The sequence below is a fragment of the Squalius cephalus genome, assembly GCF_949319135.1.
Source record: "Squalius cephalus genome assembly, chromosome: 10".
In the NCBI taxonomy this organism is placed as follows: Eukaryota; Metazoa; Chordata; class Actinopteri; order Cypriniformes; family Leuciscidae; genus Squalius; species Squalius cephalus.
This window is the reverse complement of record NC_137131.1, coordinates 42,277,591-42,303,557: the sequence shown is the minus strand read 5'-3', so window position 1 is coordinate 42,303,557 and position 25,967 is coordinate 42,277,591. Positions and strand designations below refer to the sequence as shown.

General features: G+C 37.6%; 1 protein-coding gene across 1 annotated transcript; it reads left to right on the top strand.

The window, feature by feature from the left end:
- The first annotated feature begins 1,935 nt into the window (after positions 1 to 1,935).
- On the top strand, positions 1,936 to 24,828 carry acvr1bb (activin A receptor type 1Bb). Its single transcript, XM_079882959.1, has 9 exons — positions 1,936 to 2,066; positions 14,121 to 14,366; positions 14,821 to 15,069; positions 18,421 to 18,651; positions 19,141 to 19,308; positions 20,035 to 20,191; positions 21,201 to 21,325; positions 21,434 to 21,564; positions 22,453 to 24,828. Exons 1-9 carry the CDS (start codon positions 2,003 to 2,005, stop codon positions 22,576 to 22,578), a joined length of 1,497 nt encoding a protein of 498 aa, XP_079739085.1. The 5' UTR covers positions 1,936 to 2,002; the 3' UTR covers positions 22,579 to 24,828.
- The last annotated feature ends 1,139 nt before the right edge of the window (positions 24,829 to 25,967 follow it).

Below are 25,967 nucleotides of genomic sequence, written 5' to 3'. Positions count from 1 at the left end.
ACTAAATTTAAAATTAAATGTTGTATAAATAAAAAGGTTAGGAATCATATTTGTTTCAAGTGTTTTTTATTGGGGGTGGGGGGGCCTCCAACATGAATTTTGCCTAGGGCCTCCAAATGTCTAGAACCGGCCCTGCCTGGAAGTGCTGCTGAAGAGCCTGAAGGCCTTTATATGTGAACACAAAGCAGGCTAGATTCCTGGAGTGAGTGAACGTGGCCTGAGCGATCGCCCGAAACTTCTCTCTCAGACTGTTGATGAGCAGAGATATCATACTATTATATTTATTATATGTTGTTTGTAGTAAGTCAGGATGCTTGTCAGATTATTTGTCACACACACACACACACACACACACACATATATATACACACATTACATACACACACACACACACACACACACACACATATTATATATATATATATATATATATATATATATATATATATATATATATATATGAAGAGTTCAGATGCAAAAGCCTCTAAGTGCCATCTGAAATTTTCTTCTAGAATGATAATTTTTATCAAGCTTGTATATTTAAGTTCAGTAATTTCACTTAAATGGCAATGAAAATTACCTATTAATTGTCATTTAAGTTAAATTACTGAACTTAAATATATGAGCTTGATAAAAATGATCATTCTAGAAGAAAATTTCAGATGGCACTTAGAGACTTTTGCATCTGAACTCTTCTATATATATATATAGTACTGTGCAAAAGTCTTAGGCATGTTAATACTGGATTTGTGGAGGGGGTTAACATGCCTAAGACTTTTGCACAGTACTGTATATACATATATATATATATAATAACAATGCATACAAAATTATAAAACAAAATAATATAGTTTTAGCTGCAGTTATATTAACCTTAGGCTACATCACAGGGTTCTCAAACACTGGAAAAATTAACTTTCAGCATATGACAATTAAAGTTAAATGTCAGATGCATCCAAAATACAAAGAATAAAACCCCAAAATACTCAGATAAACGTTAAACACAATACAATATACAGAAAAATATATTCCACCACATGGAATTTACAACACATAAAATAATATCAGAAATACAAAACCATCCATCGAAAATAACTGCACATATATGTTAGTAAACATCTTTAACAGCAATATATTTCTTAAAATAGCATGGATGGCCAAAAAATTAAAGAATTTAAATAGATTAATCAGATAACAGCGAAAACCCTCATAACCTTTCCACAACACCCATATAAAGCTCACTCACACATGAAACACTCATAGAACACAGCGCCTCCCTAAGGCTGTGAGAAACATGTGACATCTTCCCTATATAAATATGTGTGCGTGTGTGTGTGTGTGTGTGTGTGTGTTATAAAAAAGCTAAATATTAGCACTGTCACTAGTCATCTAATACTTTTTGGAATGTGGACAACAGTGTAATATTTAAGGAAACATTTTATGATAAAATATCACATAGTAATAGTATATTCCACATAATATTATCTCTTTATCAACAAGTAAAATGCTTAAGGATGAGCGCTCGAAGACTAGAATTAATTTAGTCGTGAAAGTGATATGGAGTTGGTAATCTGAAAGGCCAAAGTTCACCTTACCTGCCACTTCTGAAGAGAAACGCCATCACTAGGACATGAGGAGCACGAATTTTAGCCCCATATCTGGAAAAACAAAGAAAATAAGTAGAATATTTTTACAGTGAGTCTTATGTCTAAACCCAGCAATATGAATACATATTACTGCTAAATTAAATATAAGGCGAAAAATAATCGTATCTATTTATTTTTCCATACGCAAGATGAAATATAATCAAAAGTGATTCATGTCCAAATGTCAAAAAAATTAGAATCACAAATATGTACATGCATTTATTAACAAACATGCATAAAAACGACCATCTGGGTATTGCGCGTGCTCTGTGGCACGCTCTCGTCTAGTTATCATTGGCGCGCTCTCGACAGCAGAGTCCACGCGCATCTCAGTGCGATGGGAGCCTGTGAGGAGGATGGACCCACGGCAAATACTGCGACTCTTGGTCGTTTTATCGGGATTGAACGGAGCGTGTGATGGTGAGGATGAAGTGTTCGTTTGTTTCAGCATTGTTTTGTTTACAGGTGTGTGTAAATTTGGTTCGTTTAATTGTGCTTTAGTCGCTGAACGGCTTTTAATGCAACAACAACAACAACATGGCGCTGGGATTTAACGACTGGCCCCTTAAACTCTCTGCTTTTTCTCTCGTTTTCTCTCTTTCTCTGTCAGTAACATGAATATATGATGTGCTTTAAGTTATATTTTATATATGTGGGTAGTTTAAATAACAATAATCCCGCGGGATGACAGTGTTTATGTTGGAAACTCAAAAAGGTGAAGGGCTAGCATGCTAACCGGCTAACTTAGTTTAATACGTGGCTCTAAATTCGGATAAAAACTTGAGAAAAAGAGTAATTTAAGACTTCAGATTTAAGTTGATAGGCGTCTGAATATAATTGTTGAACGGCACAAAGTTATAAGACTTCATACACCCTGAATCGCCATATTTGACACATCCATATGGGTTTAATAATACTGTTTAAAAACAGTTTTTAACATTTGCTGTATAATTTTCATTGTTTGTGTTTTATTTTTAAGTTTTTATTTTATTTTGGGTTTGTTTGTTTTGTCTCTTTGCGTGGGTGAAGTATTAATAAGACGCTTTATAATTAACACGATCACAGTATCAGTTTACAGTAAACAGAAATGGTTTTATTTTAACCCTGGCAGATTATTTTAAACTTGTTTATTTGTGTCTGAATGAGAGTTTTAACAGTCAGAAGAGCTTTGTAATCTGGTATGCCTTGACTGACCTGTTGCACATTTCTCTGACATTATTATTACAGGTGGAACTAAGTTCTTCCCAATGTTTATTGTAATTTGTTTGTTATTAATATGTGTTGTATTTAGGAAGTATCAGCAAAGGAATAGACTTTATACCTCTTTTACATGTTGCTCATGTAGGCTAAGTAATAGAGAGAAGCTTTCCGGATCTGTTCACTGTATGTGGAAAATCAAGTATGAAACGACATGTTAATGTCAGGACAGGAAGAAGGTGTGTGTGTGTGTGTGTGTGTGGTCTGAAGCTTGAAGTATAGGTCTGCAGATTTCCTTTGAATGATGATATAGTTTTGAGTAACAATAACCTCTGAGCACAGGTTATGATAATAGTTGGGTTATGGAGCCAGTGTTATGAACTTCTTAAGTGGGACTGTGACTAGAATGAATGGGTTAGGGCTGCACGATATTGAAGAAAATTGCGATGTATGATAACTCATTAAATAATGCGATATTTGATATGCGATACGATAATGCTTAAAAAGTGTGTAAAGTAAACTTAAATTATCTTTAAAATATCTTTAAAATAATTTAACCTACATACTCTGTGTGTGTTTCACATTCTTTTTGTGACAAGAAAACATCCCTACAACTTCTGGAAGTGAACATCAGTGTTTTACTGAAACATAAGAAGTGTTATTTTAACATCAGTGTAAACCACAGCGTTTAGGGTTTCAGGAAGGCCTACATTAGGTTTATTTAACAACAGAAACTGAATAATCAAATGTAAAAATAAAACCCAGCTTAGTTTTCATTGTATGAATTAAATATATCCTGATTCTTATTAAAGCTACAACATTTATTTAGCCAAGAGCAGTGAGCGATTTTCTCTTTGTCTTTTGTTCATGACCCCAGTTATTGGAAGGTGTTGCGATATGCAAAATGTATACATTTGTGATATATTGTGCAGCCCTAGAATGGGTTAAATCTCAGTTAATTGTGAAGAGGGGACAAAATAAGGATATGACCGAACAGTGACCCCCATTTCTCTTGGATATGTCTGTCTGACTCTCTCTCCACGCCATATAGAAATACAGTTAGTCTTTGTCTCTGTTTGGTTTGATACGGGTAACTCATAGCCAGGGGGCTTTCTTTATTACTGTAAAGGTTTCTCCTTAACCCGCTGTAAAAAGACCCTTAATGTTTTCTGCATATTAAAGGCTACAGGCTTGAACACGCACACTAGTTTTAAGAGTTCGGAGTTTCCCTAAAGGTTTAATAAAGTGCATCTATCGTTCTGTTTATCTATTGATCAATATGCCTTTTGAGAGAATGATCTCTCTCTCTCTCTCTTTTCCTTTTTTGTAAGTTGGGAAAACACTATTGTGTAGTTTTTCTTTTGCTATTTGAGCAAATGTGAACACAAAAAATGTAGTTTCTCATTCCCCACTATAGAAGTTTACCCAACCATGACGACTTCCTCATCTGAGAAACCCGGAAATGTGTAAAGGGTCAATTTTTTTGCACCTACAGTTTGTTCTCGTTGTACTGCAATGTTTCCCTCTGACTTTATGAGAAGCATGTTGTTACTCACCCAGATTTGCAGAAACATGAATAACATTAATAATCCCCAGACAGCAGCTAATGCTTTTTAATCTCAATTTATAACAGAGCAAACAGAGATTGTGTATCATATTTAATGAGAGAAGTGAAAAGCTTATCTGAACACACAACTGAAGCGTGCGAGGGATTACTCTGCTCATGCATATTTAATTTGTTATATGGTTTTGATAAATGACATCATATTACTGTAATATTACCAAATGTCTTTTTAAAATGCTGAAGTAGTGACGTTTTTCAATGTACAGTAGTCAACATTTAAAGGGATAGTTCACTTTGAAATTAAATTTTGGTATGTTTTAGCTTACCTCAAGGGCATCCAAGATGTAGGTGTCTTTTTTTCCGCAGTAGTTTCAATATTTTTAGGTCAAACCGTTCTTGTCTGACATATCATGCAGGTCTATGGTCACCCCCTCAAAGAGCATGCACAGAGTCCAAATTAAAACAATTCCCCATCGTAAGTACACATTGATGGCCTAAGACACGAAACGAGCGGTTTGTGTGAGAAAACGAACAGTATTTATATCGTTTTTACCTCTTATAACACAGCCACGTCCAAGTGATCTGAGGGCGCGGGCGCTTCCTGCTGTGTGACGTGTATGCAGACTGGTGCATAGATATATATACACTAGGGCTGTCAACGAATATTCTAGATTCGAATAGTTTTAAAAAACAGGAATTCGAACGTGAAAATTAATATTCGAATGTGAATTTCGAATATGGAAAAACACGCCCGCGGAAGCAGAGGCGCTGCTGTCTGCTTTGCGAGTGGGCGCGCGCGCTGCCTGAGGGACAGGTCACACGAGTCGCACTGTCTAGCACAGCGTCACTGCTGAAAGTTGACAGTGCACTAAAAAGACAATGGAATAAATTGCAGTCAGTTTTTCCTTTTTTTAATACAAGCACCAAGAATGTAAGTAGCCTTTTTCTTTTTTAATAGCACTTTATTTTTTATGAACCTCAGGGTAAAATTTCTTTGTTGTCACATTTCTCGGAATTGTGTGCCTCATTTTATTTAACGTTAAACAGAAAAGTTTCATGTTTACCACAGCACAGCTCGCTCGGAGCGTTCAATGTCGGTTCTATACTGTAAAACTTCAATTAATGTTAATAAATTTATTTCAATCACTGAATAAAGCCTGCTATATCTGGGACAAGAGTCACGACCTTAAATTGCTTGCACAAAACTCTTGATCAGCTCTCAACATGTGCTTATTGTTGTTGTTAATTTAAACCGTTGTTTATGCGCAGAGAGAGCGTGAGCGCGAGGGAGAGAGAGAGAGAGGAGAGAGAGGGTGCCTGCCTGCGAGTGAGGTCTGCGGTCTTGGCCATTCGTTTATTTACTTGGTTTTGTGTTGGTAATACATTGTCAAATATGTTTAAACTTAAATTTACTACCTATACAAGTAGTTATGTCTTTTTGTATTAATTTGTCCTGTTATTGACGTAATGCGCGTCATTGACAAAATGCGCAACCAGATGTTTGAATAGTTCGAATATTCGTGTGTTTTTTAGAGGGAATATTCGAACGTCATTTTTGAGCAATTTTGACAGCCCTAATATACACTAGATGTCGCATTAAAGACATTCGTTCCAATGAACTGCCGTAGCCAAGGCGACATCTAGTGTATATATCTATGCACCAGTCTGCATACACGTCACACAGCAGGAAGCGCGCGCGCCCTCAGATCACTTGGACGTGGCTGTGTTATAAGAGGTAAAAACGATATAAATACTGTTCGTTTTCTCACACAAACCGCTCGTTTCGTGTCTTGGGCCATCAATGTGTACTTACGATGGGGAATTGTTTAATTTGGACTCTGTGCATGCTCTTTGAGACAGTGACCACAGACCTGCATTATCTGACTGTCAGACAAGAACGGTTTGACCTAAAAATATCAAAATTGAAACTACTGCGGAAAAAAAGACACCTAGCCTACATCTTGGATGCCCTTGAGGTAAGCTAAAACATACCAAAATTTAATTTCAAAGTGAACTATCCCTTTAAGTGGATCAAAACCTTCATCAAAGTTGACTCAAGACAAGAACGGGTTGTTCAAAATTCATGTACAACTTTGATGAAAGGTTTTGATCCACTTCAAATGTTGACTACTGTAGTTCAGTTAATCAGTCACTTTTGTTAATCAGATGCATGACTGTTAATAATTATTTCAGTCATAGATAAAATGTCCCAAACTATAAAGAGAACACTGTATGTACACATAAACTGGTAATACAACTATCTACTCAATGGAGTGTTGTGGATTGAGACTCAGGCGTATAATTTGCACCAAACGAAGTGCGTATTAGTCAGTTCGAAAGTGTAGTTGGCAGAAGCAGGAAGATGTGTTTGTATTCGAAAGTCATTTGAGTTTCAGTCTCTTACGTTGAGTTTCAGTCTCTTACATTATAAATAACAAATTCGTCATCATTGAAAGTGCAGCAGTGCCAAGGTCACCTGTCAGATCTCAGACTAGTAATAATTCACATGTGATATTTGGAAATAACATAATTTTTTATTTCAGATGGACTGGGGAAATAAAGTGGCCAGAGTTTTGCAAGAGGATAAAAATAAGCAAATCATTATCTAAGGACATTATCTGAGCTCCCCAGCCGCTGGCATTAGCCGGTCCTGGTTGTAGATGCGCAGGTTTAAAGATGCCAGAGCAGAGACAGTTTCACTGGTTCTGAACAGCTTTTTCTTTGGTGGAAACTGGGCTAGATTCAAGTCTACCATAATAACACTTAGCTAGAGTGATTCTCAGGGTGGTCACTATAGAGAAAAACACTTTTCTCCAAGAAAAGTAACATTCCTGCATGCCTGTTTTCTTGAGACCACCTGGATGTTTCACAGCACTGCTGAGAACAATGTTCTTTGAATAGATGAGGCAAACCTTCGGTTATTCAAACACTGATCGGCTGCACCAAAATCTCAACAGTAGAAAGTGGTAGAGGAGTGTGTTTAGGCCTGCGTCACTGCCTCCGGGTCTGGGCAGCATTGCAGGCATTGAATTCCCTTGAATTCACAGTTTGATCTAGACTGGGTTAATCCAGATTTGATTTCACCCTGCAGCTCAGACTGGAAACCGTTACAAATCTGCGGGGACCAATCACAAACTGGCTTATCTATTGGCGGGTTTAACACGATGACGATAGAGAAGCGACGGCAAGAAGCTTTTTGTTTACGTTCAACATGGCGGCCACCGAAGCGCAGCAACCCGTTGCCGTTTTAAAAGATTTAAAAGGCACGTTTTCTTTGAAAACGTGACAGAAACTTGCCCTGGAAAAATTCATAAAAAAGAAGGATGTGTTTGCCTTACTACCGACCGGCTTTGTTAAAGTACGTCACCCGGATCGTTGGTCTGATTGGTTGAAGGATTATCCAATTGCGTACTGAGTCATTTGAGCTATGCCCGTTGATCACGCCTCTTGTGTCGTAGAAAATACGGAGCAAACTCCTCAGACTAATGTTCAATCTTAAAAGATTGAGCTTGGTCTGGTGATAGCCGGACTAAGTTTGATCATGACATTCAAAAAATATGTTGAAATTTAAAATGATTCAATTCACATTTATTTGTATAGCACTTTTCACAATACATATTGTTTCAAAGCAGCTTTACAGAAAATGCATGTCTACATTACAATTTAGAGTGATCAGAGGTGACCGTGTCCAGGTTATGTACTTCAGAAATATACAATACAAATCACACAGTTAGCTAATAATGTATTAATTTAAACAATGTATTAGGCTAATTTAAGGCAGAAACAATAAGTTCATTGAAGTAATTAATGCATGTTTGTTAACATGATTAGGATCTAGAGAAAAATGTAGCATTGGTGCATGTTGATTCTGAGCTTACTTCATCTGAAGTCCTTGCAGGAGCAAATCTTTTGATCTGATGCAGTGGTGCAATATTTGTCCTTTCAATTAATTTTTTTAGCAGCATGAAAACTAATATATTGTCAACCAGAACTAGGTTGACAACATGCGTCATGTTGCATCAGATCACTGTTGATGTGAATGGGGATCTGGATATTTGTGTCTTAGTCATGCCTTTTTCATGGTTGCCAAGTACACCGTGAACTGAAAGGAGCACATTGTGAAAATGTCATAGCGGTTTTCTTTAGATCAAAAGTGTGAACTTTATATTTATGGCACACTAAGAAAGTCATATGATGGCTTATGATATTTGTGTCTAGTATAGTTTAGAAACCTGGCTTAAAGTGCAGCGTGACTTCTCTTGCTTTACTGTTGGTTGTTAGTGGACAATGCGAGGAAACCAATGGTCTTCTGGATTGTTGATCTAGATATACTTTTTTTTAATCAATGTGTTCAAATAATTTGACATGAATGCGAGTGGATATTCCTTTGTTTCCGGCTTGTCTGATGTGCGAGTCTCTCTGCGTTTTATTTTCCTAATGCACGGAAATGCCAAATTATTTAATTGTCCTTTGAATGTAAAATAAAGACCTTAAGCTATTAAAAGCTTTGCATGGGTCTGTAAGTCGGGATATACAAAATCTTGATCAAAACGGTGTGTATTTCCCTTTTGGAGAATGATACTGTGCGCAAAAATCAGACTAATCCAATTGCACTACCTCTAAAGTTCCTAATTATCCCCCTTAGGGCCTCCATGATTAAAGAACAGCTACATATTAGCCTGGCTAATATTACAATCCAGATATGAATGGTTTCCTGTTTTCAACCCGTAAAGTCCCATTGATGTTTTCCATATTGTCTTGCCAATTGGTATTGCATCATATTTTAGTTATACAATTAAAACAATTTTCAAGCTGAACATACGACCAAAGACTATCCGATGCAGGGCATTAACTATAATATAATTGTGCTGCTGCTGAATTAACTATAATATAATTAATCAAACAAATGTTGCAGTAAAGTTTGTGTTATATTTAAGCAATTATATTTTATACTACTGTTTAGAAAAGGTCACATATCAAGTCACAAGACCCGGCCACTTGACTTTAAATTACCAACACTGAATCATATTGTCTCATATTTACTAAACATGCTGTTTATGGATGTTCTGTTGTATCTATTATGGTTTTGTGTGGTCCATTGATTTAAGTGATGGATTTCAGTTTATCAGTGAGTGAAAATATGTTTGGAATGGACTAGTGTACTGTTTACAGCTCAATTTGCTCTGTATGCTGCCTACTGTTTTTCTTAAATACTATGAGATGTGGCATATAACAAACCTTACAAACAGCAATACGATCATTTTCACATGACTTCACTATTGTGTATGTTTAATTCAGCAAGTGACGTCTAGTCTAGAAAATAAAAAGGCCTATTGTTAGTCTAATTTTCTTAAATATCTGGTCTAATCAAATAAGGTTTCAGGGACTTTAGTTTGGAAATTTATTAGCACTTTACTTCTGTACATGTGCAAGTACAAACAAGTTCATGTCAGTTTGAGAGTTCGGGAAGCCAGACTTTAGCAGTGAGGTCATTCTCAAGAGATTAAGCTTATGATTTGCTATTAGATTTACTGTACTTTTATTTACTACTACTTTACTAAATGGATCTACTTTTTGCTTGCTTTGGTGTGATTTTTTTTTTTTTTTTTTTTACTTTCAAATTGGTCTAGACTGAATAGAAGCAAGAAAATATTTTACGTTGGGCATCTTCTGTGACTCAACACAGCACTGAAATTGATTGGCATACAGCAGTAAAAAAATTGTCTTCAAATTAAATTCCATTTATTTAATTTGCAGAGGCATATTTTGACATTATGCAAAATGATTAATTGCATATAATATTAAAAAAAGACACAATTTTGCTCCCAATTGCACAAATATTTTACCAAAGTACTGTAGAGTTTGATTGAACTGTGAATTCAACAAAAGATATGGCATTTGTTTTCTCCTCCCTGTTGGTAAACCTAATTATTTTGCAATCCTAAAAGCATGATTATATGAGTTAGTTGCGTTTTGTTATTGGCATTTAGCTTTTTATTTGATTTTATCAGAACAGACCTGTGATGCATCATTGTAAACCTGTCATAGACTGCAACATTTACCACAATGACAATGTGGTAACATCTGTAAACCAGTAGTTTCAGTCAGTGTGTAGCCCAAGGGGAAACTCCCAGAGTGATGGCATTTCTTTTTGCGTCATATTGTATGAATGAGAGTAAATAACAGGAAATCCTGTTTATTAACCATAATGCCTCTACACTTCCAATCCACTGGCACTGATGTGATGAAACGTCGTCAGTGGAAAACCGAGCCCACATGCTAAATTTATACATTCCGCAACTCCCTACATCCATTGCAAACATTGACAAACACTGATTACTAGTAAACTAGAAATCTCCCACGCTGCTTATCTGATGCTGAGAGCAGAACATTTAGACACGACCTGCCCAGTACTGCAAGAGTTTACTGTAAGACCAGATCCTCTTAATGTGAATTGATCAAGGCTTAATTTGTTTAATCACTCTGTGTTTTGGCTTGAAGTGGTTCCTGTTGGCATGAGCTGGAGCTGTGTTCAGTCACGCCATGATCGCAACACGCCACAGCCTGCGTTCAGCACTGTCGAGAACATTTTGAACAACCTTTTTTTCAAATTTCACTTCACACTTTCTAATTATCCATGTCACAAAAAAAATTCAATAATAATGTTATGTAGGAGCTTTACCAGAGAGTGAATCAAGTGCCAAATGAAAGTTACTCATCAGCAGCTCTTGCGTAACTCCTTTACACAATCATTACCTGCTGGTGATTAGTAGAGCCTTGTTTTACAGTTCTGTAGCATCTTACTTTTTTCCATGGAAAGCTCTAATGTTAGTAATAAATGTTAGTGTCCTGACCTGTAGCAAAAACCATTCAGATCTTCTGACCCTTGCAATCAAACATTCTGCAGTATTTTTTTAGATTTCAATATGTAAGTCTTTTATGATTTTTAGAAATGTGCTATATTTTTATGATTGGCTCAGAGGAGGATAGAGATTAAAAAAGAAATCCAATATATGGATAGTAGGAAAGATCCAGAGATGGGTCAAGATGGCCAGAGAATTCAGCAAGTGAGTATCTTTAGTAGCGCTTAAAAAGGGATAATTTTGAATGCACTTCTTGGAGAGGGTTTTTAGCATGCAACAGTAGCTTTTGGACTATCAGCACTTTAACACTAGAACTGCCATGACGGTCATTTTAACCGTTTTGAATTTTATATCTGCAATAACTTTGTTGAAAAAATAAATAAAATCCTGCTGGTACCTGACTTTTCCTAAAAGTGCCTGTATTTTCATTTAAAATGTTTTTCATATAAATTACACAAGGCAAAAAAACAAATGAACATATTTACCTATTTCGGCCATAGACGGTCATATTGACCGCACTGAATTTCGCGGTATTATATACACAATAATAAAATGTGGTAAAAAATACACACAACATATTCCACAACAAATCATTTAAATGTAATGATATTCAGAACAGAACAAGAATGAAAAAATAACTATAAACAAGCCAAAATGAAATACTTTAAAGCGAAAGTGAAAGTAAGCGGCGTTGGGCTCACGTAACTCTCTAATTAGAATCAAAATGTTTCAACATTCGTGATGTATTTGGATGGTAAACTATTCTTTATTATAGGCTTTGTACTTCACTCACATGCGCATGCGCAAAATGGTACGAATTGAGTACTACTGACTTTATAAACAGAGCAGTGGAATTTTTATATGTTAGGTTGACTTTTATTTTTATATTTTATTATGGCTATAATGAACAGGCTGCAATGTCAAGATTGCAATGCTGGAATATTGTGTGTGTGTGTAAGGCGCGGGCGTGAAACATGAAAACAGGCTACTCCGTCATTTTGTTCAGGACATCTACGGATATTATTAATTATAAATTTACAGTTTGGTGTTGTTTTGTTTTTAAAAGATATCATAATACAATAAATGCATTAATCTCTCAATTGGGTATTTATCATTAAAGATATAGAGTTTGGAGTTTAGCGGTCAAAATGACCGCTTGCGGCACTTCTAGTAGTTATAGAATTCTGGCACTTCTAGTGTTAAAACCATTTCTGAGAAGGTGTATATGTAAGTTCAATCATACTCCAGATGGGTGACTTTGGAATTTGTATTTTTTGGGGGGTGTTTTCTTTTTTCATCTTGCGCCATGAATTTAAGTTAAGTTTAAAATTCCAAATTGTAGAAAACTCATATTTAGACGGTCTTCATTATGCTCCATACAGCTTTATGAACACGTTGTAGTTCTTTGGTTTAGATCTCACCAAATCAAAAATGCAGTTTTGCACATCTCTAGAAAAATCCTGCAGCCTATCGCTCAGCTCTCATTGCCTAAGGCAGCTCAGATGCGTTGAGACTGTGGACCGCAGGTGAAGGACGTCTGGGGCCACTTTGGTTCGTCTACATCCTCCATTTAAATGTGTTCTGGTTCCAGTATGATTGAATCCTCTCTGTCTGGCTGCTCGTAATGGACAGACCTGATGATTGGGTTTTTAGCCATAAAAAATTGTGGGGAGGTTTATGCTTTCCTATGTGTATTTTATCAGAAATTGATTCGGATTGTGAAAAAGGAGTGCTTTCCATACCACCATACTTATTTTATGTGTTAAATTCACATGCTCAAACAATGATAAATAATACATATAAAACTATACAAAAGTCAAATAACGCTAAACAATTGTCTCAGTCTAGTCTGCCTCTGGTTTAAACCTTTTTTGAGATTCTTCCTACATAAACAGACATGATGCTGCTTTATTCACAGTATATGACTCTACTGATCCCTGTCACCTCCTGCTGTTGAAAAGACTTCATAAATAATATGGCTGTTCTCGCCTAAAGATTTTTCTAGTTGACTAGAAGTCGTTCATTTAAGCGATTAGTCAACTAATCGTGCGTTTATATAAATATTGTTTGTTTTCTGTGTTTTCGCCTGCAGAGATTAAGTCGACGATGCTGACTCATCTCCGCAATAGTAGACGTGCCTAATATGCGGATGACATATTCTCAGAGAATATTTAATTTCCATAATCTGGTTCATTTAATAGCAGACATTTCAAGCTTTCTATAGATATATTTCTCAAGTCTGTGAGGCAAGTATACACTGAGCTTCGGTTCATTTTCCTGACGTGCTCAAGTTCACTGAGACCGAGACGGCAGAAGTGCATCCTGAACTTTTTGTTATTATGAGTTTACAGAAATAAAAATAGACCCTTTACAGTTCGCATTACTCTTATCTGTATGACCGAGTAGGTTAGAGTAGGTTAGAGTAGGTTAGAGTAGGTTAGAGTAGGTTAGAGTAGGTTAGAGTAGGTTAGAGTAGGTTAGAGTAGGTTAGAGTAGGTTAGAGTAGGTTAGAGTAGGTTAGAGTAGGTTAGAGTAGGTTAGAGTAGGTTAGAGTAGGTTAGAGTAGGTTAGAGTAGGTTAGAGTAGGTTAGAGTAGGTTAGAGTAGGTTAGAGTAGGTTAGAGTAGGTTAGAGTAGGTTAGAGTAGGTTAGAGTAGGTTAGGTTGAATGTAAGTGATGTCATACAGGAAGCTCTCTCCACACACGGATGTGCGCCTAATAATAGCGAACATTTATCTAGGTTAACATTAGAGCATTTTTGGTCGACCAAGCCTCTTCTAGTCGACTAACGGTAAGTCCTAATAAATAATATAATATTTCATGTAATATTTGTGTTTGATTCTCCCTGCAGCTCTGTTCTGTAACTGCACTGCACCACACTGTGAGAAGGATGATTTTAAGTGCGAGACCAATGGGGCGTGCGTGGCCTCCACCTCTGTCATTAAAGGACAGGAGCAGCAAGTGCGGCTCTGCATTAAGAAAGAGAAGCTGGTTCCTCCGGGCCAGCCAATCTACTGCCTCAGCACAGAGGGACTGGTGAACACACACTGTTGCTACTCGGATTACTGCAACAGCATTGACCTCAGAGTACCAACAGGTGAGCGTCAGTACATTACATTACAATACAATATAATTTTATTTATTTAGCACGTTTAAAAACAACTGGTGTTGACCATAGTGCTTTACATGAGCCAAAGAAACAAACAATAAGATAGAAAACACATAAAGTAAAGCAAAATAAAGAACAATAAAATGGAAAAACCTATGAACTAAGGTAAAATATTGAAAAATAATGATAATCAAGATGAAAACAATTGAAAAAAGATAAAAAAGGTTTTGAAGGTGGATTTAAAAATTGACAATGTTTGGGCGGATCTGATGTAAGCAGGAAGTCTAATGCCATAACTTAGCACGATCACGACTATTTTCAAGTCTAGTTCTAGGAACAGATAGTAGATCTGAGTGATCTTTACATCAGCTGTAATCAATGCCAAATTCAACCAGCAAATTCCAGATCATCAAAGCAACTAATGCATTGTGTCCTCTGTCAGTGACGAACGAACCGGGTCCAGAACAGGACTGGGGGCCGGTGGAGCTCACGGCAGTGGTGGCGGGTCCGGTCTTTGTGCTGTGTGTGCTGGTTCTGCTGGGTCTCTTCCTCTTCCAGCACCACCAGCGAGCTTATGGCCACCGGCAGAGGCTGGAGGTGGAGGATCCCAGCACTGAACACATGTTCCTGGCCAAGGACAAGACCTTACAGGACCTCATCTACGACCTCTCCACCTCAGGATCTGGGTCAGGTTAGTATCGCAGGAGAAAAGGTGCTGCATGGTTTGTAGGATTTATTTATGCATGTATGCGACAGTGTTATTTATATTCTATTATAGTTTTGATTAATATTTTGAATTAGATTTTCATTATATTTTCAGTTTAGATTTAGTTTTTAGTATACCAAACAAAGCTTAAGCTTTAGTCCCAGATTAAAATGCATGTTTGAGCTGTTTTAAGGGAAAGCAACTTGCACTGATATGTCTTATATCTTACAACTGATGCTGTAGGGCACCGGCACGTGTCAATGACAACATGGCAGATGTAGTACTTTTGAATTTCATTCATACTACACACATTCATATTATACAGAATGTACTTTTTTTCAATGGTTGCAAAGTAAGTTTTAAACTAAATGTAGTACCTACTGTATAGTAGTGTTGTCAAAAGTACGACTCTGGTACCAAGTCGGTACTGAAATTTAAAAAATGTAACTATACCAGCGTTTCCCTTTAGCATTTGGGCGCTATTGAATGGATTCTTAAACCCCTTGTGTTGGCCATTGTGTTCACATGCTCAACATACACTATATTGCAAAAAGTTTTGGGACGTCTGCCTTTACATGCACATGAACTTTAATGACATCCCATTCCTGATCCGTTGGGTTTAATATGGAGTTGACCCACCCTTTGCAGCTATAACAGCTCTAATTCATCCCAAAGCTGTTCTATCGGATTGAGGTCAGGACTCTGTGCAGTTCCTCCTCACCAAACTCGCTCATCCATGTCTTTATGGACCTTGATTTGTGCACTGGTGCGCAGTCATGTTGGAACAGGAACATCCCCAAACTGTTCCCACAAAGTTGGGAGCATGAAACTGTCCAAAATGTCTTGGTATCAGGGATGGAAATTAGCACCGGCCACCAGCCAAATGCGGGTGATTTTGTGTTGTGGCGGGTAAACTCGCTTCACCTACCGGCCACCGTGGCGGGTAAATAAAGATAGCATACTGTTTCACACGGACGGCGGACACTTTTAGAGGAGGCACACCTTCAAAAAAAATGTGGCGTTACATCGCAGGCGTTAAGAGGTCTGCAGAGAAAACATCTTTGCATTGACTTAACATTGAAATCACTCACGCCTGACGCGCTATTCGCGTCCGGTGTGAACGCACCAATGCGACGGTGCAGCTTTTTTAAGATTTCCACTGTGGACGGTGGTTTCACTTTTTTGCGTTTTTAAGCCCCAAAAACGCTGTCGCCGTCTAAACGAAAGGCACATCTGATAAAATATTTTTACGTTTTCACCCGCGAGCGTTCTCGTGTAAACAGGGCCTAATAGTTTCATTGTTGGGACTAAAAACCTAAAACTGGAAGCCATAAAAGACCACGAATCATCCAAATGCCACATCCAGGTAAAAAAGAGAAGTATATATAAGAGAGGAAGAGTGTATAAGAGAGAAAGAGAAAATGTCAGTATTTCATTAAGACTTGAGATTAAATAAACCGCTTAAGTATTGTAGATCTTGTAGTATTCATTTTCACATGCAGTTACACATTGTCGGTTAAAAACAAGAAAGTGGCTGGTAAAAACATTGAGTGGCTGGTAGATTTTGAAATCCACCAGCCACAGTGGCCGGTGGACAAAAAAGTTAATTTCCATCCCTGCTTGGTATGCTGAAGCATTACGAGTTCCTTTCACTGGAACTAAGGGGCCAAGGCCAAACCCTGAAAAACAACCCCACACCATAATCCCCCCTCCACCAAACTTCACACTTGGCACAATGCAGTCAGGCAAGTACCGTTCTCCTGGCGACCGCCAAACCCAGACTCGTCCATCGGATTGCCAGACAGAGAAGCGTGATTCGTCACTCCAGAGAACACTTCTCCATAGGGCTGTCACTTTTGTGAAAAAATCCTGTTCGATTTTTGAGACATATGTGTTCATTGAATCGATTGTAAAATCGATTTTCCATGTCTAAAGACGTTTCCATTTTAAACGCCAAATATGGGCAAATCCACGGACAACTAACAGGCATTAGGACGAACGTAAAGAGGGCGCTTGAGACGCGCAATATTCCTGTTGATTTATTGGCGTGAAGTTTCGTGCACAATGACAAACAGGAGTGCAACATTCTCGAAAAGCAATAAGCGGAGTGGACTGCTATAACATTAATGAAAAACATTACTGCAGTCTTCAACATGCCTGTGCTTACGGTTAGAAAAGTCAAACAAATGTTGCCTACGTAGGCGATTGTTGACCGTAGCCTGAATCTGTATCTGTATGCATGAGACTGTCTGAATACCGGCAGAATTCACATTTTTGTAGTAAAAATAGAAACATTATGCAGAAGTATACTGTGTGTTTGTGAGAGTTGCTGTGTGATGCGCGTTCGCTGCGGGCGTATCGAGACGAGCTGGACGCGTTCCGAGAAAAGACCGTTAAAATCGATTCCCTATTTTCGTTTTCGAAACTTGTGTTGGTTGGTCTGATCGATTGTGCAATCGATTTTCGAACGTAAAGTGACAGCCCTACTTCTCCATTGCTCTCGAGTCCAGTGGCGACGTGCTTTACACCACTGCTGACACTTTGCATTGCACTTGGTGATGTAAGGCTTGCTGCTCGTCCATGGAAACCCATTCCATGAAGCTCTCTACGCACTGTTCTTGAGCTAATCTGAAGGCCACATGAAGTTGTGAGGTCTAGCTATTGACGCAGAAAATTGGCGACTTATGTGCACTGTGAGCCTCAGTGTGCGCTGACCCCGCTCTGTGATTTTACGTGGCCTAGCACTTCATGGCTGAGTTGTTGTTGTTCCCAATTGCTTCCACTGTGTTATAATTCCGCTAACAGTTGACCGTGGAATATTTAGTAGTGAAGAAGTTTCTTAAATGGACTTATTGCACAGGTGGCAACATATCACGGTACCACGCTTGAATTCACTGAGCTCCTGAGAGCGACCCATTCTTTCACAAATGTTTGTAGAAGCAGTCTGTATTCCTAGGTCCTTGATTTTATACAACGGTGGCCATGGAAGTGATTGGAATACCTGAATTCAATGATTTGGAGGTGTGTTCTAATTTTTTTTTGGCAATATATTGTATATGTCTGTGACTGGTTACAATGATCAACGCTTCAAAAACATGTCTTCACCGAGCACTTACACAGATACACACGGGAGAGTTTGAAACCAGGCGTCTATCAGCGGATCCCATAGACAACACTACTATATAGTATGCAATATCAGATGCAGCACAAATCTTCTGAAATCATGTGATGCTTTGTGTGCAGAACAGATTAACATACAAGTAGTTCACTGATAATCTTCTCCTCCAGCATATTGTGAGTTGTTTTATAAAGTCTTTCTCTCTCTCTGTGTTGCAGGTCTGCCACTGTTTGTCCAGAGGACAGTGGCCCGTACAATAGTGCTGCAGGAGATCATCGGTAAAGGGCGCTTTGGGGAGGTGTGGAGGGGGAGGTGGAGAGGAGGAGATGTAGCGGTGAAGATCTTCTCCTCTCGTGAAGAACGCTCCTGGTTTCGTGAAGCTGAAATCTACCAGACCATCATGCTCCGCCACGAGAATATTCTGGGTTTCATTGCTGCCGACAACAAAGGTAAACTAATGAATATGCAGTAGGGGAATCGAGAAATGATTCTGGATCGATTCTGAGATTTTCCGAATGCATCACGATTTGTTAACAGCAGAGGCCAGTGTGTGCTTTAGAAACAGCCGTACTCTGCTTGCTTCCAATGCCTTACCCACGCCACTTGAACCTATAAAATAATCATTCATAAAATGACAAGGGTGTTTACATTAATCTCACATTATGAAAGCATTCTGAGGTGCAAGTACATTCTCAGACGAGCACTGTTCTTCATGAGCATTTGAGCGTGCGGTTAAAAACTAGCCTAGAGCGCCATCTGTTGTTAAAAACTAAGCTCAGAATCGATTCGAGAGTGAATGGCGACGCATTCGTAAAATATTGGAATCGATCCATGAATCGCAATTAATCGATTTATTGTCCCAGCCCTAATATGCAGTGCATTTTAATACTGTATGATGTTGTCATCTGGGTATAATAATATTTAATTGTCTGTCACAGATAATGGCACATGGACTCAGTTGTGGTTGGTGTCAGACTATCATGAGAATGGATCCCTGTTTGACTATCTGAACCGATATTCAGTCACCATCGAGGGCATGATCAAACTGGCACTGACGGCTGCCAGCGGCCTGGCACATCTGCATATGGAGATATTGGGCACTCAGGGTGAGTGTGCGTCATATTATTAGATGAAGTTTAAAGAGAATTTTTTTTGGCACCCTCAGATTCCAGATTTTCAAGTAGTTGTATCTCGGCCAAATATTGTCATATCCTAACAAACATGCATCAATGGAAAGCTTATTTATTCAGCTTTCAGATGATGTATAAGTCTCAATATAAAAAAATTACCCATGTGACTGGTTTTTTGGTCTAGGGTCACAAATTTGATCAAATATTGTGTATGTGTTTATATACATGTTAATATAAGTTTGTAATAATTATACTGTAAAACATATTGTGCCAAAACTAGTAATAGTGCCTGTCATTTTACTAAGACCTCAGTTGATTTCAGGAGAGTCTGACATTAGCATTTGTTAAAATAATGACTTTAATAAGAACAAACAAACATAAAGAGAGCACACAAATATTGGGTGCAATAATCAATATTTTTCAGGCCTTTTCAGTACTGAATCAAATATATTTAAAATCAAAGTTTCCCTTGACTCCATCTGTCGTCTCTGCCATTCTGGAATGGTTACATCATACTTGCTATGCCAACTTAGGCAGCTTTTTGTTTTTTGAGGCCCACTGTCATGATGCCTAAAAATGTTGTGTATGTGGCGCTCTTAAGGGTGTGGAACAGAGATATTGCGATCCCTCTCTGACCAGAGAAAAGTGTTTACCAGATGTGTGTGCGTACATGAATCTGTAAAGGTTGTTTTTGCTTGGCAGGAAAGCCTGGCATCGCTCACCGTGACCTGAAGTCCAAGAACATCCTGGTGAAGAAAAACTGCACGTGTGCAATCGCTGATCTCGGCCTGGCAGTTCGTCACGAGTCTGTCTCTGACACCATCGATATCGCCCCCAACCAACGCGTCGGCACTAAGAGGTACGCCTTACATTACGTGCAGAAATATCAGCCAAGAAAAACATGTATACGAACACGCGTGTAACAATAATCTGACCCAACACGTGTGGTTTGTGGTTTCTACTTTATGTACTTTAAAGCCCAAAGAATACTTCGTTTTTTACTAGAGATGCACCGATGTATCGGCCAGTCTCAGCTTTCACATTCTGTACATTTTATCACGAAATTCAAACAATAAATGGCGTTTTGAAGCTCTTAAATGTGACGGATCGCTGTAGTGCCTCGGTTCAAGCGGCAGTGCGGAGCGCGAGTCCTTTCTTCCACTTTAATACAAGTCATATATCGAAAAACATGCATGAATATCAGAAGTTGAAAGATACAGTACAACATCATGACTCGTAATAACAGTCTGCGCTTCAACCGTGGAAAGATTTCAATAAAACAGCTTGTGAACAATAATGTTGCATTTACCTCAGGAAAGTCACCCAGTGTTCACAGTTCGTTAGTTAGCTATAAAAACACTAGCGAAGAGCTTATTTACTGTTAATTATATATGCATGTTTGAATAAATTTGCCATGAAGAAGTGTTTATTAAAACTACCGTATATACAAACATTTGAGTGTAAATATTATATCTGAATATCTGACTGTACTGTATTTTATTTTTTATTTTTCTAAACTGTTTTAATTATTCTTATTTCTTTTTATTATTTTTAATTTCTTCTATGTAAAGCACTTTGAATTGCCATTGTGTATGAAATGTGCTATATAAATAAACTTGCCTTGCCTTGCCTATCTGGAAATAAATGGCAGATGAATATAATAGCTCTGTTGTTAATTTTAACCTCTAATATTATAGTAATGTACCAAATGAGAGGGTTCCCTGTATAGTTTGCAGCATTATTTGGGAGGTTTTTTTTTAAATGGACTATACTTTGTAAGCTACACGTTCGACTGTACACATACGTTTAAAAAAAAAAAAAAAATGGAAGTATACTTTGTATTTATGTCTGTTTCTGTTGTGTTTCAGGTACATGGCACCTGAGGTTCTAGAGGAGAGTATAAACATGCGTCACTTTGACTCGTTTAAATGCGCTGATATCTACGCTTTAGGACTCGTGTACTGGGAGATTGCTCGCCGCTGCAATGCTGGAGGTACTGAAGTTAATCAAAACCATTTTTACCAAAGGCACATTGTTTATGTTAGCCATTGTTCATGCTAGCCATTGCTCTTATTAATGCTCCTCTGCTGTTTCCCTTCAGGAATTCACGAAGAGTACCAACTGCCCTACTATGACCTGGTGCCCTCCGATCCATCCATAGAAGAAATGAGGAAAGTTGTATGTGACCAGAGGTTACGACCCAACATACCGAACTGGTGGCAGAGCTATGAGGTGAGAGACGTCTCAAAAACCCATGCTACTACTAACTACCATACAAGACTCACCTTACAGTGACCCTCATGTGTCATTTTGATGTTAATATCATGATGATTTCCCAATGATCTGTTTTTTTTTCCTACTAAATTTATATATGATCTTTTATGGATTAAGAAGATGATTATGTCTTTGTGGCTTTTTCCACGAGGAAGGTATAAAATAGAGCTTGAAACTGTTAAATAAGTCAATAAAATGAGGTGCTTGTTTGTCCAGCTCAGAAATGATATATAATTCATTATATACTCTATTGATTTTATAGTTATCTCTGTATAACTGCTTTTTATATTGCAATAAACATTATATTATATTTAAAAATAATTATACTACTTTTCAAAAAAAATTTATTTAAAAAAGTCTCTTCTGCTCACCAAGGCTGCATTTATTTGTTCAAAAATACAGTTAAAACAGTAATATTGTGACTTTTCTATTTTCTATTATTTAATATTGATTTGCATTTTTCTATGTAAATATGTTGAAATGTAATTTATTCCTGTGATCAAAGCTGAATTTTCAGCATCATTACTCCAGTCTTCAGTGTCACATGATCCTTCAGAAATCACTCTAATATGATGATTTGATGCTCAAGAAACATTTCTGATTATTATCAATGTTGAAAACAAAAATCAATTTAATGCATCCTTGCTGGATAAGAATAAAAAAAAAAAAAAATAGTTTAACAAAATAAACAGGTTTGAATGATTGAGCATAAGCACATATTTGATGATTTTGAACATTTTTTAAAAAGTGCTAGTTGTCATGCTGTGCAATATTACAATAGATAATCTCTGTAATATAAGAATGATGTGGGTAAACTCACTCTCATATGCCTTTCCTTCCCTCCAGGCGCTGCGTGTGATGGGGAAGATCATGCGAGAGTGTTGGTACGCGAACGGCGCTGCGCGACTGACGGCTCTCCGTATCAAGAAAACCCTGTCTCAACTCAGTGTGGACGAAGACATGAAAATCTGAGCGCAAACACTACCTTCAGCGAGAGAGAGAGCGTAACACTCCTAGGAAAGACGTTGTGTACAGACATGCTACCACTCTAAACTATCCTGCCAGTTTAAAAAGTATTTCCGTCCACTCAGTTGTGACGGGGCCTACCTCACCCCACCGCCAAAACTACTGAACCTACGCTAGCGTCTCTCCCTCTGAAAATACTGACACACATCATCCACTACTACCACCCAACTCTGTCATGTGACTTTCATGATTTCTCTTCAAATCAATTTTCCCCAAAGATCATTTTCCAAACCCTTTTAACTTCTGGTGAACACAGTCGCTGTGATGCGGGCCTTTTGCTTTCTCTTAGATCAGTTTAGCAGGACACCTCGGTTAACCAGTTTAAGCTCTAAACCAGGTGAAATACACAAACTACAGGTTTAGAGCAGGGTTAATTTGGTTTAAGGTACTGCTAGTCTTGTGTTTCCTTCTCTTACCCAGTGTTTCGTAACCACGTTAAAGCTGTTAGCAAAACAACCTTATTTGCACTTTATTACGGAGGTTTCATGAGCGTGGATTATAGCCATCTTGATTTTTGGAATCGCACACTGGCACACACGTCTATTCTTACTACTGAACGGTACGGTACGGATGTCTATTTATTTTAGCTTGTAGATCCTTCATATTGTCCTTATTTTTTTATCGCCGTTAGATTTCCTTCTCTCCTCCATGGGCAAATAAAGCTACTGTAAATAATATATTTTTTAAAAGTATGGAAGTGTAAATAGCACACCCTTTTTTTGTTTTGTTTTTCATTTCCGAATGCTTCGTCTAAGCTAAAGTGTTGGCATCTTGATGGTGTTTCTGCGTCCCGAGCGTTGGACAGGGTCATCTGAGATGTGAAGCTGTGCGGGTCACCGGTCCGTGAAACCCAACCAGAACTGCTGGGTAAAGTTCAGGCTTTTGTTAAAGTTTGTTTTTCATAGCTAAACCTGTTTGTTGCTTCTCACTGTAGCATTAAATGACACTAAAAATGGCGAGGACACTGATGATAACGCACATTTTATTAGTTGAGGAGACTGTTTTGTAAGGAATAGTTCATGCAAACATTAAAATGCTCATCATTTATTCACCCTCATATTGTTCCAAACCCTTTTTTTTTTTTCAATGCAACCCAAAAGGAGACAGTGAGCAGAATGTGCACGCTGCTCTTTTCCATGAAAAATCAGAACACTAATGTGCTTTAAGTACTTTGAATTTATATGGACTACATCTATGATGCTTTTTAGTCTTTTCCTGAGCTTGACACTCCCAGAATGCACTCACTTTCACTGTAAAGAAAAGCGCTGCAACGTTTAGATCAACGTGAGTGTGAATAAATAATGACAGGATTTTAATTTTGCCGTGAACTATTCCTCAAAGGCACAATGAGTTCTAGAGGAAGATGATCTCATTCTTCATGCACTGGGCCTGTAATGAGAAAAAAACACTTGAAAATGTAAGTTGACTTGAAAAGTTGAGCGTTGAAGCCTCTTTACTCCTAATACACTGTATTTATGACTCCAAATTTCCTCTTGTACTCAATGGATACTACTGCCCTTCTGTTCCTCTCCGCTTCTGTATGAAATATGCAAGATGTAAATATAGTTTCTATAATGTATGACCTTTTTTTTAATAATCAACTTTGATTCTGTAGACAATTGTGTGGTTGTAGCTAGCTGTATTTTATTTAATCTGTTTTGTGTTTTTTTTTTTTTTTTTTTTTAATGTGACTCATTTCAGATTTAATTCAGGTTTAATTTGTATAGCGCTTTTAACCGTAGGAATTGTCTTGAAGCAGCTGTACAGGGTTTTGGGTCTGTGGTCTTTCATCTTATTGATTTTTTTTTTATCTCCCAGACGTTTCAGGATTAATGTCTAGAGTATGTGTCTGATGTTTGACAATCGAAGTAAGTACTGTTATAATCTCATTCGTCCATTTGCAACAATTCAAAGTCACCGCACTCTATTTAATGTGTCCAGAGAAAGCCAAATATGATTGCATAGAGTTGGAAGATGGTTTCTTTTAGAATTTATTTTTCAATGTTATTTTCTTTGTAATATTGATCCAAACTTCCATGTCGGCGTGTGTGAAATGTGATTGTAACACTGGATAGATTGAGTCTCAACTACACTGGCACACGAGCTGCTGACCATCAAATCTGTCAGGATCAAGAATCTACAATAAGAGTTCTGGATGGACCTGTATTTGTTTCTCCTGTTAAACGAGAGTTTGTACATATATTTATAGCTTCCAGAAAGCGTTAGGTCTCCGTGAACGACTCGTCCCTTTCGTCCGTCGCCTGGATAAAAGATCGACAGCAATGTGATTACTGACGTGCAAACAGTCCCAGTTCTGGTCTATCATAAAGAAGTTCCTCTATCCTCTGACCTCACAGCCTACCTGTATAATCTGCCTGTATTTTCCAAATCTACATGGATTTTTCAGGAATTTTCAGTTTCCAGTCATGTACATGGGTAATTATTAAATGGTAATAAACACAGATTTTCCTACATTTTGTCAAGTGTTCATTATTGCGTCCACATGTCACTTTAGACCTGTAAATATGGCATGTTATTCAAGATTCTAGCAGATGTAGTCATGTAATTTTGTAGCACGACAGTATATTAGATATTTATTAATAACTGGTTGAGCTGGTATAAAGGGAATATGAAAATAGTGTTAATGCAAAACTAGTTTAGCTTCATTACAATTGGGTAATTTCAAATATAAATGCAGTGAACTTTCCTGCGCTTTAGCAGTGATGCCTAAAATAGTGATTTTGTTTTATACTTAGTCCCCCCTGTGGTGAAAATCAAGTTTTTAATGTTATTTATATGTCTGTGTGGTGTTTTTAAAATTCTTTAAGACAAACCATGAGTAAATTCATAAGTCGACAGCATTGCTGAGTATTTTCTCCTTAAAACTGCAGTGAACCAAAGACAGTCTCAAAAACACGCTTTGAAATCGCTGGTGTTTCTGACGTCACAAACTACCTTGTAACCAATCAGATCAACGTGTGATCGTCAACCAGTGGATCTCTGAGCTGAGTGAGTGAGTGGAGGCGGGGCTCATTTGCATATTCATAAAACCATGTATGCTAAATGAGGCAAGGGTGTCGAGTTACATTCAAGATAATTTAAGTCATGAATGTTGTCATTTTGGTGATCAAAGATGAGTTTTAAAGGATAAAATTACTGACAGCAGGGGGACTTTTAAGTTTGACACATTTTTGAGATATCACAACCTTCAATATATATTTGAACCTGATAAGGAGCTGATGTTTTAAACGTTTCCATGTGATCACAAAATTTTAGTTTTTCAACATATAAAAATATTACATTTGAGTGATGCAAGCTTTTAAAAACTATTAAAA

Coding starts and splice junctions, on each gene's coding strand:
- acvr1bb (XM_079882959.1), top strand. CDS start 2,003: ATGGACCCACGGCAAATACTGCGACTCTTGGTCGTTTTATCGGGATTG. Junction 20,192..21,200: donor CAACGCGTCGGCACTAAGAG/GTACGCCTTACA, acceptor GTTGTGTTTCAG/GTACATGGCACCTGAGGTTC. Junction 21,565..22,452: donor ACTGGTGGCAGAGCTATGAG/GTGAGAGACGTC, acceptor CCTTCCCTCCAG/GCGCTGCGTGTGATGGGGAA.